Source organism: Vitis vinifera, chromosome 13 (assembly GCF_030704535.1).
Source record: "Vitis vinifera cultivar Pinot Noir 40024 chromosome 13, ASM3070453v1".
Taxonomy (NCBI): Eukaryota; Viridiplantae; Streptophyta; class Magnoliopsida; order Vitales; family Vitaceae; genus Vitis; species Vitis vinifera.
Genome location: NC_081817.1, coordinates 5,584,389 through 5,601,937, shown reverse-complemented (window position 1 = coordinate 5,601,937; position 17,549 = coordinate 5,584,389). Strand labels below are relative to the sequence as shown.

Sequence of the window (17,549 nt, the reverse complement as noted above, 5' to 3'; positions counted from 1 at the left end):
GGGGATTATGATTTATATAAAATTTGAAAAAGATTTGTCATAAAAATGGTTAAAAAAAATAGTTAGGAATAATTTAGAAGTAAAATTAAAAAAAAATCGAAGAGAAATGAAGAAAATAAGAAAGCTTTCGTGTTGTCTAAACACCTTAAGATTATATTGTTGGACAAGGCTAATTTTAAAAGTATTTTGTTTGTCATTAAAGATCATTTTTATCTTTAAAAAATTCTTAATTCAAGTGCATGGGTGGAGATATTTGGTGAATGAAAGTATAAATCTTCTTTAAAGTTAGGGATCCCGAATTGAATGATTTTGAATATTGATTTATTAGTAAAAAAACTCTTTCTTACTTTTGAATTGTCGAAACAAGAACTTTATGTTAGAGTGAAAGTCCCAAAGATAGAGTTGAAAATTTTTCTGATAAGAGATCATAATGTTTTTCTTGGAGATGGAAAATTTGATCAATGGATTTTATCAATTTGAAAATTCTTCTTAGTTAAAAGAATGAAATTGGTTGACATGCATTACAATACTACGTAACATAAATATAATTATAAAAGAAGTTGATCGTTAAAATGATAATTGATATACAAGAAGTATACTATATCAATTCTTTTTCTGAGATTGAATACTTAAAAAGAGTTTATGGGTTTGCATGGATGCTTTTACCCATTTTTACTCTGATATTGGTATTATTTGATCTTTTTAACCAAATATATATTTTTTTAAATACCAGTATGATGGGAGATCTTTCTAATGCAAAAATAAACTATAAAAATCACATTTACTGTGGGCAATTACTTCACTTGCAAACTAAGTTAATTTAAAATATCACTTGATTAATAAAGAGTGGCACATAAATAGGTGCATTTTTTCTGGTTTCAAAAGAAAGTTTTTTTTTTTCATACTTATATGGTTTTCCTTTTACATTTTGTCCTATAAAAAGTTTATTTAAATTTTTATCAGAAGTGGTATATTTTGCTACTTGATTTTACTTTCATAAAAAAAAATAATATGTTAATTTTTTCTTTCCAAAATTTTTTTATTTCTATCTTATTGGAAAAAATAGAAAATTTTAAGACCTACTTGACAACTATTTTCGAGAATAGTATTTTATCCTATATAAAAAAAGAAAATATATTTGGTAAAATCGTTTTCTATTTTTTAAAATAAAAAATATTGTGTTTTCATATTTTAGTTATTTTTATTTATTTTTTAAAAACTATTTAAAAATAATAATTATATAAACATATAGAATGATTAAAAACAAAGTACTAGATATAAAAATTATTTTTAAAGTATATTTAAAAATATTTAAAATATGTTAAAAACATTTTAAATTTTCAAATAAACTTTTATTTTATAAAATATCATAAAACAATTATAAAAAATTGTTACTAAATAAAACCTTAAATTTTTTTTTTTAAATGCTACTAACATCCTTATATACATTCATTCTTATTGTCCATACACTCAACAATGTTGTCCTAGTGTCCAAAGTCCAAATCGATTCCACTGAGGTATTGAAATCTTCTTAGGCTTCAGCAATTGGAATATACAAGATTCACTTATCGAAAATCTCTTCATCTTGTCATCTACTCTATTGTCGTGTATCAAAATAGTGTAGAATGTAACATCACATTTCCTTATTCCTCTCTCATTTTCTGCAATTATCCTCTTAATATTGTTTGATTTTTGTTGGATTAATGCTAAAACTTTAATATGCCTCAATTCAGCAAACTACTCACTAGCTTCCAACGGAGGCAATTAACACAAATATAGACTCTAGTAGTTAACTTGTGCACAATTATTTTGAAAAGAACATCATTTTGGCTTTAAGAAACCATGTAATTTACAAATAAATCATTATGCAAGAAATATTTCCAAAGAGACATTCAAGAACATATCAAACTAAAAGAAAATCATAAAGGAAGAAGACATCATCAAGATCAAAGAAAATTAATGTATGTTAGGATGGTTTATCAAGCTTACTTTTAAGATGTTTATGTAAGATTGTGGATATACTAAATTAGAATATGATGCATAGATTTAAATTATTTCTAAGCAATATCCATCTCAAGAGTTTTGAAAATCAGACAAGCAATGTTCTTAAATATAATTTGTCGTCATCTATAACATAAAGTTTTTGCTAAAACATGTTCAACATTCCACAAATTGTGAGTAAATAGTTTAAAAGGATTTTGAGGGATGTTTGTTCAATATTTAAGTGTATATTCTCCACAACTCCAAGGACTATCCCAATTTCTAGGTAATAGTTGTGTCTACAATTATTTATTGATATCACTAATTATAATTTTACATATCATATTTTAGAATTGTACTCGGGTGATTGATGAAACTCATGTAGCTGCATGGTTACCTACAACAATTCAATCATCTTTTTGTGGCCGAAAAGTACTAACGAGCAATTGCTTATAATTTCGATACATTGTTTATTTTCGTATGTATGAGATGGAAAGAAACAACAAATTATTCTAGGCTATGTTAATGATAACAACATTGTATATAGTGCAGTGGGGTACATAGATTAGTATCTTTATATTATACAATATTATCCGAGCATTAGAATTCATATATATCATATATTTTTCATTTATTTTTGTACAAATCAATTTTCTTGTGGACTCTAGATATCTTACCATACTAGGATTTCTTGTCCTTTATCGAGGTCATGGGCATGGATAAACATGTGACCAATACAAATTATTCGAGTATAGACACTCTCATCATTACATAATGTAATAAAACCATATTTTGAAGTGCTTAAGGCAAGATTTCCTATTTTGAAATTGATGCAAAACTATATCCTTCACGACAGTGAAAAATTCCCATAACAGTGTATAATTTCATCTTAAAAGAACATAGAATAGATAAACTATTCGAAAAATATTTACAAGAAGATCTTGATATTCATGATGAAGAAGACAACAAATTAAGGTGTAAAACAAGATCCTATTATAACTGGCATGACTCAAACAAGTTGAATGACAAAAATTAGATATGAATTTTTCTTATATCCGAAATCAAATATTATATTCAAAATATTATTATCGGTTTTGATTATATAAATTTTTATATCTTATTTATTAAACTATGGATTATCGTGAAATGGACAACTTTTGTATTAAAAAGTAATTCATAGTAGTGAATCAAAATATGCACATGATCAATTCATTCGTTAGGCATGCACATGCTAATTTTTTTTATTATACTACTAAAATAACAAATAGATGAAAGAAAAAGCAAAAAAAAAAGAAAAAAGAATAGTCCACAAATGCAATTTGATTTTTTCATTATTTTCATATAAAAAAATTCAATACCAAATAAAATTTCTCAATTTTATTTTTTAAAAATACTCTTCTATTCTTAACTAATTAGATTTTCAAGAAAAAAAAATTAATTTTTTTTAAAAAAAAAAAAACTAAAAATTGTTTTTCAAATCGAATGCAATCTAAAATTTCATGGTAGAGCCTTCAATCCTAGCCTTGGGAAATTTATTTCCTAACTTCTGCATCCTATAAGGCAATTCATGTGTATGAAGGTTGGACACAAAATGCACGCAGGCTTGACACAAACTTAAAAACTAAATATGGGAAGCTGCTCGACAGGATTTCCAAGTACAATATTGTTCTTCATTCAAATCAATTCTACAAAATAGAGGAAAATTGTTGGATTTGGGTTTGGCTTTATTCTACATCCATTAGCAGCTCAGCTGCAAAGGACTAAAGCCAGATGATAACCCAAGGAAGCAAATACAACATTATTCCTCAGATTGTAGCTCACTGTCACTGTTCTTCTCATTTGATGCTGCTCCCTTCTGATAGCTGGCAACAGCATTTACTGGGGCACGAGTCTTCAGGATCATCTCTTCGTGCTCGCCTGCAGGATCCGACAGAGCAATAATAGCTCCTCCTGCTCCCACTGAAGCTTCACCCTCGTGTATCACCACTGTTCTTATCACGATGTTGAGATCAAATGTCTGGTTGTATGAGAAAAACCCGATGGAGCCAGAGTAGATACCTCGGGAACTGCTCTCAATGGAATCAAGAAGCTCCATTGATCTCAACTTTGGTGCACCAGTCATAGAACCGCCAGGGAATGCAGCTCTCACACAATCCACAGGGCTCATAGTGGAGTCCTTCTTCCCACGAATTGTGCTCACCATTGTGTGAACAGTTGTATACGACTCCACATCCATGAGAAGGGGTACATGCACAGAACCCACCTCGCAGACACGACCCAGATTATTCCTCAGCAGATCAACAATCATCAAATTTTCAGCCTGATCCTTTTCACTGTTCAGATAATTAAAGAGCGTACGTGTTAGTTTACAAACAATGCATGCAAAAATCATAACAAAATTGTATTGCACGTACACCAAAAAATAGCTAGATTATGTATCATTGTTAATGACACTCAAACATAGTCTTAGGCTATGTTTGTCACCGAAAATTTGAGTAAAAATACAAAGGAAAGAAAATGTAAAAAAAAATTGATAAAAAATAAAAAATAAATTTAAAATTAATAAATTAATTTTATATGATATTTTAAATTTATTTTATTTATTTTAAATCAATAATATAAATTTTAAATAATTTGAAAATGTATAAATTATATTAGAGTTTATATATATATATATATATATATTATAAGATAACTTAGACATAAGAAGAATCTTAACATTTTCTTTCTCTTTCCTTTTAATTTTTTGAAACCAAATATAACCTTAAGCTTGTGGGAACAGATCCTGACATACTGTAGCAACTTTTGCATCTATGTTATTACTGTTCTTCAATTTCTGCACATTGCCGTGTGAGTTCCGTGCATTATGTGAGACTGGGTATAAATTGGTGTAAAAGAATACTGAAAGAAGAAAACTAAAGAAATTCAACCCATACCTGCATTGTAGTTTCTGTTTCAGTTGTTCATCTGCCTCCTTTGCGGAACCACGCGGCACAGTTCCCTTGATGGGCTTTGCTTCCAGCATCCCATTTTCATCCAGCTTTAGGAACCTTTCTGGAGAAGAAGAGCAGATGCAGAGCTTTTCCTTTGGGAAATTAAGCCAGGCAGCAAATGGTGCAGGATTCTTTTCTCTGAGGTGTAGGTAAAAGTCGAGCAAATCCATTTCCCCAATTCTCTTTCTTAGCTGACTTGTAAGACACAACTCATAACTTTCTCCATCTTTGATGAATTGAAGACACTGCTTCACATCTTTCATGTATTGCTCCATGGATTTGTCAGCCAGAAAGCCTGCTTCAGATGGGGATAGTGTGGCAGTCAGTGACATAGACACCTCAGACTTGTTTGTATCAGAAGCTTTTAGGCCTAAAAGCCTCTTCTCTGTTTCATCTAACCATGCTGGTGTGGCTGTGCTTCCTTCATGTAAGGACAGAATATAAACATCATCATAATGATGATCAATCACCACAATATTGTCTGCAAAGAAAAAACAAGCATCTGGAGTCTTTGATTTGTGCCGGTTAAATGCAGCACCACATTCAACTTTCAGGTCATACCTGCATTTCAGGACAAACATTAGCCTTTATAGGAAAAGTTGAGGAAAGGTGTGGCATGGAAATGAAAAAACCTGACACATGCACGCACGCACGCACACACTTCATAGAAAAAGATGGATTATTCTCATATATTGGTCTGTTTCAATTCCTAGTTCAGTACCAAGCACAATATGTATCTTCTCTTCACTGATTTCCTTATTTTGCAGCTCTAAACAACAAGAGTGTGTAAAAATTTTCAGAGTAACAGATATGTGGGCTTTAACTCCTTCAATGGCAGTCAAAAGGGGAGAGGATGCATCATGATTTTTTCCATAGAGGTGTGACATGGGTTTTTCCAGAAACCAAAGTTCTTAGCATGGCAGATTCTCTTGATAGCTGCCCCCTATTTTTTTTTTTGGTTAGGTGCATTTGGGTTTTGGAGAGAGATGGAGAGGAATATCTCTGAGGGTATGGTCATTGATTTCATCAATATAACCAAGGTAAGTAAGAAACAAAAATTCATTGGGAGATTTCACTTTCAAGAAAGCTAAACACTTACCCAAGATAACCAACATATCCACCATGAAAGGCAAATGGTAGTCCCTCATAATCTCTTTTATCATACCGAATTGATAGAAGCTCCTGATATACAGATCAAGAAACAAGAAATATCTCGTATGAGGTTCAAGAGTTATATCGCATAAACAACCAGCTCTAGTTGAAAAAAAAGAGGATTAAAGCACAGCAATAGATTAATGTGATGTACTTGTCTTTCAGTATGTAGAGAGTGTATCATTTATGGCAACAAAAAAAGCATCATATACCTTGTTCAGAAACTCTAGGAAACCACCTTCCAGAAATGTGTTTGTGATGGAGCCCTGAGAATCTTCAATAGATAGATGACCTCCCCCTTCAGAAGCTGTATCACTGACAAAAGAGGGACACCGATGTATCACTTTTAAAAGTAACACAATGGCCTTATAGATGCATAAAAAACTATGTAAATAGATATAAGGCATCAGATCAAATCTCAATGATATAGCCATTATGGAAACTAAATTGAAATATTCAAACCTTTTATGGGACAGTCTGAAGGTGAATTGCTTCCAAAGAGATCCACCTTTAGCTCCCATAAACGAAAAACGCCCTCTCTAAACATGGATAAAAGGGGTGTTAGACCAACAAGAGAATCTTCACTGATAAAACAAAAGTACCATGAACATTACCAAAATTTTAGCAACAAGACCATATTGTTGTCTAAGTTACAACTAAAATAGTGAAAAGATGTTCAAAATCATCCCTTCCTAAGTCGTTAGGCAACACGTAAAAGGTGGTGCAGCAGTGACCACCTATTTTAAATCTTCCTAACCTCTTCACACAAAATCTTTGATTCTCCTCAATTTACCATCTATTGAGATTTGCTTGAATATGGTAGAAGTCTCATAACAAAAATTTCCAATGGTGTGGTTGCAAGCGTGCATTTAATGTGTGTGTTTGTTGGTGTTAATATGTAAGTTTTTGAATCATGGTCTTATCAACTATTGTGAGGAAAATTGAAGTGTGGGAATTTAAATAGAGAACCTAGTTCTTTGCCATAGATTTTCCAACATTATGCCGAAAATAAATCCCCTCAAATTTGCCTTTCAAGTTAACATATGTGCATAAACCCTACAAAAGAATCTGTAAAAGAAAAGATTCTGTGTACTTTGTCTTAAGAAGGGCATAGCTGCAAATCAAAGTATGAAATGCAGTCACTGTAAAAGAAAAGATTCTGTGTACTTTGTCTTAAGAAGGGCATCGCTACCAATCAAAGTATGAAATGCAGTCAATTAGGGTTTAAATTGAAAATTTTCTGTAAGCAGACATCCTTAAGCAACAAACAAACCTCTGTTGAAGCACTGTCCAGCCAAAAGGTGTACTCAGCATTATTGCCTCCAAATAGTTCGCAAAATATATTTCTTGATCCACCAACTTGTCCAGCCAAGCCATTGAATTTCCTCCATTCCAAGTTCAGAAATTTAACATCAGAGCTTGGGAGTGACAGATTTAGTAAACTGGGAAAACTAGAGGACCTCCTTTCTCCTGCGTTATGTACTAGCCGTCTATGGCCGAGAAGGTCTTTAAACAGTCGAATCGAACGAGGTTCCTGCATAATACTAAATAAATCGTCTGGCACAGGAGAAAGAACAACCATGCCTATGCATTTCAAAACATGAAAAAAAAAAAAAAAACCAGTGTAAGTTACAGGTCATGATCCCCAATATTAGGGGCCTGCCAGTGCAGGAGGTGAACCAAGACATCCACCAACAGTTTCACTTTTGGAGGTTCATGGAATGCCAAAAATGAATCCTGTCACTACCTTTTCAGGTGTGTCAAATAACATATCTCTTCCAAAGACATAAGCACCAAATTACAAGCATTTTAACTTGAATCATTGTCAGTAAAGAAAAGGATTCAGGGAGCCACAATGATGCCTTGATATTTCCTAAAATATTTCCAACTTTAAAATTATAATGAACTGACCCTTCTCTCGTTTGAGAATAATATCTTTCTCAGCCAATAATCCTGGGTAATCTCTCTGAAGTTCTTGAATATTTTCCTTCCATAAGCGGTTCCAATGCTCTCAGGGTGAAACTGAACCCCATAATGAGGTCTCGTGCAGTGCATTATACCCATGAGGATTTTCCCATTCTGAATTTTCTCTGAATGGCTGGAAGGTGATGAATTTCCACGCTTTTGCCCCATCTGACTTTCGTAAGCATCAGGACTCTCACCAGACTTCTGGATCTCAAGATAAGAAAGTGCGTCACTGGAAGATGTCCATGCTATAGGTACGAGTTCCTGCGAAAGTGTTTTGGCATCTATAACAAGGGAATGATATCGAACCACCTGAAATTTGCCACATCAAAGAAGGGTTAAAGCGTGATGCCATATGTATTTCATGGTTTGGGAATTCCAAAAGAGATGACAACTTCAATTCTAGCAGCCAGATAGAATCCAAGTTTGTCACGCCGAAATCTTGCAATATATCAAGAGTTTTTTCTTTCTCTTTTTTTTTTCTCCTATCATTTAGCTTTGTCTGGATTTCTTTTTCATTTTTCCATTTTTAGGATGTATTTCTGAAAAATAGCCTGGAAAACACCAGGCACTCCCACTTTACTAAGAGTGGATTCGGTCCCTAACATGCAATTCAGTGCTTGTGGGTGATGAATAATGTGCTTGTTTCGTGCAGCTGCTTCCTAACCAAAAAGCATGCCCATTGTTAGCCTGGTTTTAGTTCTGACTTAGTTATTCTTTGTGTTTTTGTCAGTTTGGTTTGTTTAAAATGACTTGCAATAAAAATAACCAATATATTTTTTTGCATCTTCTACAATAATGGTGTCAAATGATTTACATTTTAATTTGTTCTAAAGAAACAGCCACACTTCCATAACATAGGACATGTACTATTATAATGGATCCTGTCACGCAAATACTTGATAGAAATCATATACAGCAGGCAGAATAAAATGTCGGAAACTCTCAGTAATCCTACCTATGAGTGATTGGACTATAAACTAAAAGATATTAGTTCCTACTAGTATATTATACTAAAGAGCTTGCCATTAAAAAGGAATTTATAAAATAAGGACATTAGTAGATTCAAACTCTCATGTTAATGAAGACAGACTAACCTTGAATCCCGAATTAGGCCCAGAAGGTATATCATCAAATAGACTGCACCCATTATGCTCAAGTTCGCTGCAAGGCACAAGGAAAATTTATGTTAATAGGTGTAGAATCCCGGCCACGAAGCAAATGACTCATGTGTGGCATCTGAAATCAGCTTGCTTGGCTTTAGCATCATTCAAGCTCAACTCATGCCTGGTTTGGCCTCAGCTCAGCCTTTCTAAGTAGTTTGGATCAGTTTCACAGGCTCTCTAAGTTCACTTCAATATTTTTCTTTAGTATCTGTGAATGGTTTGAAAGCAAACTAGAAAACCTTGCAATTGTAATTGGGTATACCTCAAGCGTCCATGGATTGGTTCAGGTGCATGAACAATTTCAGCGCCGTGCACATGTCCCAGAGCCTGCCAAATCATAAGGCATTAGAATGAGAGAGAGAGAGAGAGAGAGAGAGAGAGAGAGAGAGAGGCCTCACTGCAGGACTAAACAATCTTGAGTTTTAAATACATATTCCCAATTAACTTTTCTTTTCAATGAAGATCCTTAAGACTTGACAGTAACCTTACAAAATCAATCAGTGACTGCAATAGAAATCCTGCATTATTTTTAGTACAGAGGTACAATCACAAGATTCTTACATTGCTAACAACGGGAGAAAATTGCAAAGGGAAATAAATATTTGAAGCCTTGAATTCATCAAACCTGTAGGCAAATAAGTAATACTGGCTCGTAATATTTGAGTAGAAAGTACCACTATGTCTCACTAAAGAAAGCTCAAATTTCTACTCTTTAAAATTGTCCACACTATTCTCGACCTATATTTAGAAGAGAGAGAGAGAGAGAGAGGGAGCATATGTTCAGACAGCAACATAACAAAAGCTCAAATTAACTTAACAAAAGGAAATATACTTCACATATCAGTTTGTATGGGCAGAAATCCTATTATTGATTGAGCATAGTGTCAGTTTCCTTTCCCCTTGCCTCACAAGTAAATAAAAACTATGATATGATTAACATAAATGTGAAGAGAAATAGCAAAAAGGGAAAAAAAAAATTCGACAAATGATGGCCAAACAGTTCCAATTAAGCCAGCAGCATAGCCAACCGGTTTCAAGAAAAACATGTGGTTAGATGCATAAATACATGTATATAAGCGATAGGTTGGATACGAGATACAAAGTTAATAAACATCTATCCTGCAAAGCCATGTGAAAAAAATACCTCATAGCCAAGGCAAACACCCAAAATAGGGATGTCCTTGCACTCACGCAGCAGCCGAAGGCATATTCCTGTAAGATTGAAATGATTACTACAATGTAATTATGATCTTTTAACCAAGTAAAATTACAGAGTTCATTGAATTCTCACCTATATCTTCCGGACGTGATGGAGTTCCAGGTCCAGGAGAAATAACAACGTTATCAAAGGCTTTTTCTTCATATAAGTAGTGATAAACCTCTTCCCATGTCAAATCATCATTATACACCACCACTGGAGGCACTGCAAAAGCAAAACCCTAGTCATCAACTATGGATAATGGTACTTACCCATGATCTCCTTAAAGCTGAAGATTGCAGATTTAAGCTGAACTGACTCAATTGAAAATAGAGTTATCTAGTGTAACTGAATAAAATTAATTGAATACAGATGCATATGATTTTGAACTTCTATCTTCTGCCTAAATCCGGTTACTCCACATAGTGTGCTGTCCAAATGACAAACTTTAACAAAAAGGTAGCTTGTAAAGCATAGCAACTTTCTTAATCCAGAGTACTTGGATAAGTTCTTTGTTCCGTCAGGTAAAAAGCTCTAGCAGGGCTCAACTTTTATAGGCACTAACCCACAAAGAGAGTAGAAGAAGACCATAAGAGAACCATATCCACCCAATATTGTACTTGCAGAAGTATAGAAGAAACAAGATGCTTGTGGGATCCTAAGAATGGGAAATGATTCCAATGTCTTAAGCACAACAAAATGATCACATCATATTCAATCTTACTGAAGGCTTTATACTTTTTGTAATGAAGGAATTACTAGCCAAATACACTCACAACATAAATGCTCCTCAATTTGTGAAAATTTGCCATGTGTATAAATTTAACTTCAACTTAACAAACCCGAAGTCCAACAGGTACATGAATCCCCTTTTAACCATTTAAACTATTTGAGTCTTATCCTTCATTCATGCTTCAAAAATTTTCAGTGGTTTTCTTTACCGTCGGAATACAGAATTTTATTAATTATACCGGATATGGACACAATTGAAAGATAGTTTTAATTGGAATAAAATTTCAAACAATAACTTCTTCGGCTTGGTAACATGACTCATGTCGGTTATGTATAACTACTAACTTATGGTATAGTCGCTAACAATCCAGTTTCAAGTAAAAGTCCATGGATTGCAGGATCATGAAGTAGAATATATAAAATAAATAACAATAGTAATGTAAGTAATTAGCAACAAGGAAAGAGAGAGAACTTACCCCCATTAACGATGGACAACTCTTGGTAAACATTGTAGGTGTAACTATCATAGTTGTCAATCAACAATGTCCTCACAATTTCATTTCCATTAGCCACTTCCAGCTGTTTCTTTCCCTTAGACAAGCCTTCAGACTGTGCAGGCACTAAAAGGCTAGAAACAAAGGATTTTCCGGCTTGATGTTTAGATACTTGCACATTATCTTTCTTAACCCTCAGAAAAGATTTGGTTGCTACTTCATTCAAGTCTCTGCAGTGCAAACCCTTAAAACAAGGAAATTTGAGTTCAGAAGATAAGATAGTCCGAGTAGATTCCATTTTGGCCTCCAAGAAGGAAAATCTTTACTGCTCGCCTTCTGAGAAAACAACATACAACAGTCAGACACGCCTTAAAGTTCAATGTGGATCATTTGGGAACTATGACCACATTTGAAAATTTTACAAGATTAGAGAAACTTGTTCATTCACAACAACCAAATCATTAAATTCTATCTATTGAGGGTTGGCTACGTGCATCATTTTCCTGCCTTTTCTCATTGCTTTGACCCAAGTTCACTTTTCTTCACTTCAAGTATGCCAAATCACCAGACTCACATCCTGGGGTTCTAGGGTTTGTCAATCATTTGTCATACTAGGCTAACTTAACATGAAAAATAATCCAAATATAGTAATTCCAAATAAATGACAGGCATCTAAAAACCCTTAAGAATAAAAAAATATAATTAATATTAAATTAAATAGTCAATCAAGCTAATATATATTATAAATTATATGTGCATAATATGAGCTGAAGAAGGACGAAGGATAGTCATGCTTGGCACTGCATCCTTGAATGGTCAGCTCCTGTTCCGGCAAAACCCAGTGGTGACTTGTTGAATAACAATAATGGAGGTAGCCCAGATCTTGTGAGAACTAAAGGACTTAAACCACCCAATAATAAAGATGGCTTGTGGTGCAATTATTGCAAGAAACATACAAAAGAAACTTGTTGAAAGCTTCAGTCCCTTTGTACAAGTAGCAACCATAGAGGTGGAACATATGGACAACAAGGTGGCCAGATCCATATGGCTCATTGTGAACCTTCTTACCAGGGAAACCCAAAACCTAATAGCTCAAAAGCGGGGATGTTTAATAAAGAAGAAATTGAAAAACTCGAAAATCCTTTCACCTGATTAGACAAATTGAGTGCCCCATGTTCCTTGGCACCCTCAGGCATATATCCGTTATCTCATGCTCTAAGTGCCTTGAATGAATGTTTTTCCGGCCCCTGTGTTATATACTAGGGTGATTCCAATCATATGACTCACTTTGCAAACCATTTCACCACATATACCCGTGTCTTGGAAGTCAAAACCAAATTGGCTGACGGTACACTTCCATTGTTTTTGCCCGAAGGAATGTTATTCTGACATCCTCTCTTACTTTAAAATCTATCTTACATGTCATAAGGCCATGCAGTGGATAAGTGTATATTATGTTTCTTTCCTTTGTTGTAAAACTAATCCATGAGCCTATTAGCTTTGTAGTGTATAAACCAAGATAAATGCCTAATAATTTGATTATGTTGAAACAAACAATTTGAAAGGATAAAATTGAACTTTTTCCAATTTGCCACATCGATCAAATAAAGAACCAACAACATAAAATTTTCTATAAATATAATCACGCCTCTCACCATGTGAAGCCTAACAAAAGACAAGTTTTCTAATAAAACCATGAAAAGATAAAATTTGATTTTTACTTGAACAAAATATAACTATTAGAATGATCTTTATAAACCCTTAGAACTTTAAGTTATACAATTTGGGAGACACAAAGTTGAAAAGCAGCTTTGTATAGGTCTACATCTTAAAAGACTTTTGAAAGCTTCTTGACAAGAGGTTCAAGGCACCTTAGCTTGGCATGGCTTTAAAGGTGCAATCTTCAAATGAGGAGAAACTTAGAGTGGATAGCTAGGCATCGATAGATGAGAAAGACAACACTGAGTGTCAACATGCTTTAGGGATTGAAATTAAGCATAGATTGTTAATTCTTGAAAACTCCATGGTAGGCAAGAAATAACTTGATAAAATGAAATATTTTAGAAACTATATCAAAAGAAATTTAAAAAAAAAAACATATCCTTTTGTGTCTGTTTATATATACTTTCTACTTTCTATTTTTTAAAATTAGGAAATGATGGTAACTTTTATATGAGATACAAGATCTCATAAAGATTCATATGGAAAAAGTAATGGTTTTAAAAAAACAAATCCTTTTGTATCCTTTGTGATACACTTTTTTGCTTTCTTTCCATTTTTAAAATCAAGAAATAATAGTAATTTTTATATAAGATACAAGAACTCATAGAGGTTTGTTTGAAATGAAAATAAATTAGGTCAAAATTCAAGTCAAATCTCAAATTTTCAACACTTAACCCAATCAAGTTAACTTTTCAAAACTTTAATATTGAAATCAAGGTAAATATGAAGTAAAGTCTTCAAATCTTTTAAGATTCTTCTGTCAAGTCTCAAATCTCCAAAACTTAAACCAATAAATTCAAATTGAGTCTTCAAATCTCTAAAATTGAAACGAGACTAAAGATCAAATGAACTTTTCAAATCTTTTAAAACTCAAATTAAGTCAAGATTCAAGTCAATTCTACAAATCTTCAGACTTGGGTTAAGTCTTTAAAAGTTTCTGAATTTATGATCATGAAAATCATAAATCTTGAATTAACCCCATGCAAATTAATAATATGGATTTATTTGAATATTTTTCTTTGTGCAAAACAATGGTCATATCATTTAGTGCCAAAGGTATGACTTTAAAGGTATAACATAGTTAGGATTTCTAATTTACTAAACTTGTAGACTGAATTATGCAACTTTTGTTAAACTATTTGGTTGGAACGACATATTTGAAAAACAAAAAAAAACAAAAAAGTCATTCCACATAAATAAAATAAAAGAAATTGAATTTATTTGCTTTTATCCTTCTTGACATTAAAAGAAAAAATTCATTTTCATTATTCCTTTGTATGAAGAAAATTATCATTGGAACTCATACAAACTATAAAAAACATTGACTTCGAATATAATGTTATCATTTTCTATTATATTAATGATGTCATTTTTGATGAATAATTGATAAATTATTTACTAGTACCGCAAAAGTTTCAAAGAACTGCACGTACTAAAAGCAAATATTTGAATCAAAAGAAAAATCTTAATTGACTCAAGATAAGGATTAAACCTACCAATAAGAACTACTAAAACATCATACAGAATAGTAATTTTTCACATACTCTATCAATTCCAAGGAGGAAAAAAAAAATCATGATTTCTTTGAATTTCTCTCTTTATCTCCAAATCTATTCACTCTAAGCACAAAATCCGAGGAATACCATTTCAAATAAATTAAACAAAAGAAAAAGAAATAGAGATTATACCTATATGCCTTCTAAGACTTCTGCTTCTTCCTCTAATCTTTGCTTCTTCTATATTATTCTTGTTGCTGTCAATCTCAAGTAGATTGTGTGTGATTAGCTTATGATTGCTAAAGTTTCTATTTCATTATGTTAAGTATGGAAACTATTATTTGTCAAGGAAACTAGGGTTTGAATAGAAATAATATCCCTATATATGATAATTTATCATTTTATCATAACTTTACTCTTTCAAGGAATCTAAGTTTTTGAATCAAGTATTTTAATTTACAAATGTGTCCCTACATATCATAGTTACCATTTATACCAATTTTCAAAATTTCAATTTTAAAAAAATCTAGTAATTTCTTTTTAAGCCACAAATCAACTCAAAATGAGTCTAAAACTGAAATTTTGAAATTGGACAATATTTTCTTTTTTAGATTATAGGAATTAGACAACACTTGAAACAAATGAAACAAGCGAGTGAATGCTTCAATTATGGTGTTAGACAAGTCAAAATAAAATCCTTTTTTTTTTTTTAATTAAAAATTTTCTTTTCAAATAACTTATTACACAAAAGAGTTGAAGTGTACAATTTAAAAATGAGTACAAGAAAAAGTACCAAGTTATATACATCTTACACTAAGAAAAATGAATTTCATTGTACACATGACCTTATACCAAATGTATTTTCTATATTATTTTCAATTTTTTATTTAAAAAAAAAATCCTTGTGTTTAAGAATCAATTGTTGTGGTATGTCAAATCGTTTATGATATTCAACATCATATCCTAAGGGCCTATTCCATGAGCTACCATTTGGCTAACCTATTCCTCTAACTTAAGAGTGAAATTAAACCTTAACAATCCTTCCCCTAACATAGTACTCTCATAATTCAAACCTATGATCCTTAGCTTTAATAATTATTCTTGGATCAGACTTTGACTACATTATCTAAAAATCAATGCGTATTTAGTAAGGGTAAAACAAATGTTTTATGGCATTCGATATCACACGTCACATATTCACTTCAATAAATGTCAAATTTTATAACAAATATTTTGTCTATAATTAAAAATTGGTCACTAATTATAAACCTTACACTACGAAAAGTATATTTTTTTCATAAAATATTTCACTATTAAGTTTCTTTTTCCTACAATCTTTCATCACTATTCACTAGAGAGTTGGTGCAAACAATTGTCGTGCCTACCATATGGAAGGATTTTTTTTTATGAAAAAAACACAAATTATTTGTCAGCAATTTTCAATTTTTAGTAGTGAATTTTTTTTTTTTTTTTGTCACAACTCCTTATAATCATTTTTGGAAAATATATTTACTACTTAAAATTATGTTATTATTTTGTGATATTGTGTTCCACCAAGAAAAAAATGAACTTTTAAATTATAAAAATATTTACTTTTTTGTGACAAAGTACTTTGTCATCAAAGTTGTTGATTTTTTTTTTTTTTGGTGAAATAATTTTTTGTTGCCAACTCCTTAATCATTTTTGGAAGAATATATATACAATTCAAAATTATTATTTTGCGATAATAATGTTCCTAGAAAAAAATTGAAAATTTAGGTTATAAAAATATTTATTCTTTTGTGACAAAATACTTTGTCATCAAAGTTGTTTCTGTTTTTCTTTTTGTGCCTATAATGCTAAGTTACAACAAATAATAATATTTTAAATTTCATCTTTGCTAACATATTTTAGAACAAATATTGTAATGTCATAAATTATTCATTTATATATGTTATGTCATAAAAAATTACTATTAAATATTTTTTGACAAAAGTTTTTACATCACAAATGTTTAGACCATACAAGATTGTAAAGAAGTACATATATATTTGGTCAAAAAGAATATTTCTTTTTATAAATATATTTTGTTACATATATAATTACCATTATATTATATAGTGTTTAATCACAAACAATAATATAAATAAAGGTAATATTGGAGATTTACACATATTGTGTGATGTCATAACAATAGCATTTTCTATTTTGTACCGATAAAAGGGAAAATTTATAAAAAATTTAAAATTAGTTTCATATTTTTTCTACTTTTTACTCTTTCATTAGTGCAATTATGAAATAATCATAGTTCAAGATGGGTGTAAAATAATATTAAATTTAATTAAAAGTTTAGTATACCATTTTAAATATCAATTGGCTCATATAGATCAAATGACAAAACAAATTTGTCATGGAATGAAGGGTCATGAGTTTAAATCACAAAAATTAGAAGTTATACCCTAATTATTGGAGGGCTAAAATGTCCTTTGTATGGACCTAAGATGAGTGCGAGGGTATCATTATAATTTTAGAAATAGCTTCAAGGTAAAAAACATTCCAAAAGAATGAAAAATAAGTTAGCAATCATCACTAAAGATATTATTGTGGTGATGACAATTTTCATAATAAAAATAGATTTTTGGTAATGAAATTATATTATTTTTGTCACAAAA

The 17,549-nt window shown here is 31.5% G+C and overlaps 1 protein-coding gene across 1 annotated transcript; it reads right to left on the bottom strand.

Annotated features, from left to right (window-relative positions):
- Positions 1-3,626: 3,626 nt before the first annotated feature.
- LOC100263331 (aminodeoxychorismate synthase, chloroplastic) lies at positions 3,627-12,007 on the bottom strand. The gene is made up of 12 exons (XM_002274323.5): positions 11,663-12,007; positions 10,548-10,679; positions 10,401-10,468; positions 9,519-9,583; positions 9,188-9,254; positions 8,037-8,402; positions 7,399-7,659; positions 6,588-6,664; positions 6,338-6,440; positions 6,073-6,155; positions 4,917-5,534; positions 3,627-4,313 (listed from the first exon to the last, which is right to left on the bottom strand). The coding sequence occupies exons 1-12, from the start codon at positions 11,976-11,978 to the stop codon at positions 3,779-3,781; spliced, it is 2,691 nt and encodes an 896-aa protein (XP_002274359.2). The 5' UTR covers positions 11,979-12,007; the 3' UTR covers positions 3,627-3,778.
- Positions 12,008-17,549: the final 5,542 nt, after the last annotated feature.

What these genes read in the sequence shown, in the direction of transcription:
- LOC100263331 (XM_002274323.5), bottom strand. Translation starts at nt 11,978, where the DNA reads ATGGAATCTACTCGGACTATCTTATCTTCTGAACTCAAATTTCCTTGT. An exon ending in GTGTTTGCCTTGGCTATGAG is followed by an intron (nt 9,584 to 10,400) that starts GTATTTTTTTCA and finishes ATGATTTGGCAG; the next exon opens with GCTCTGGGACATGTGCACGG. An exon ending in AAACAGAAACTACAATGCAG is followed by an intron (nt 4,314 to 4,916) that starts GTATGGGTTGAA and finishes TTATCTGAACAG; the next exon opens with TGAAAAGGATCAGGCTGAAA.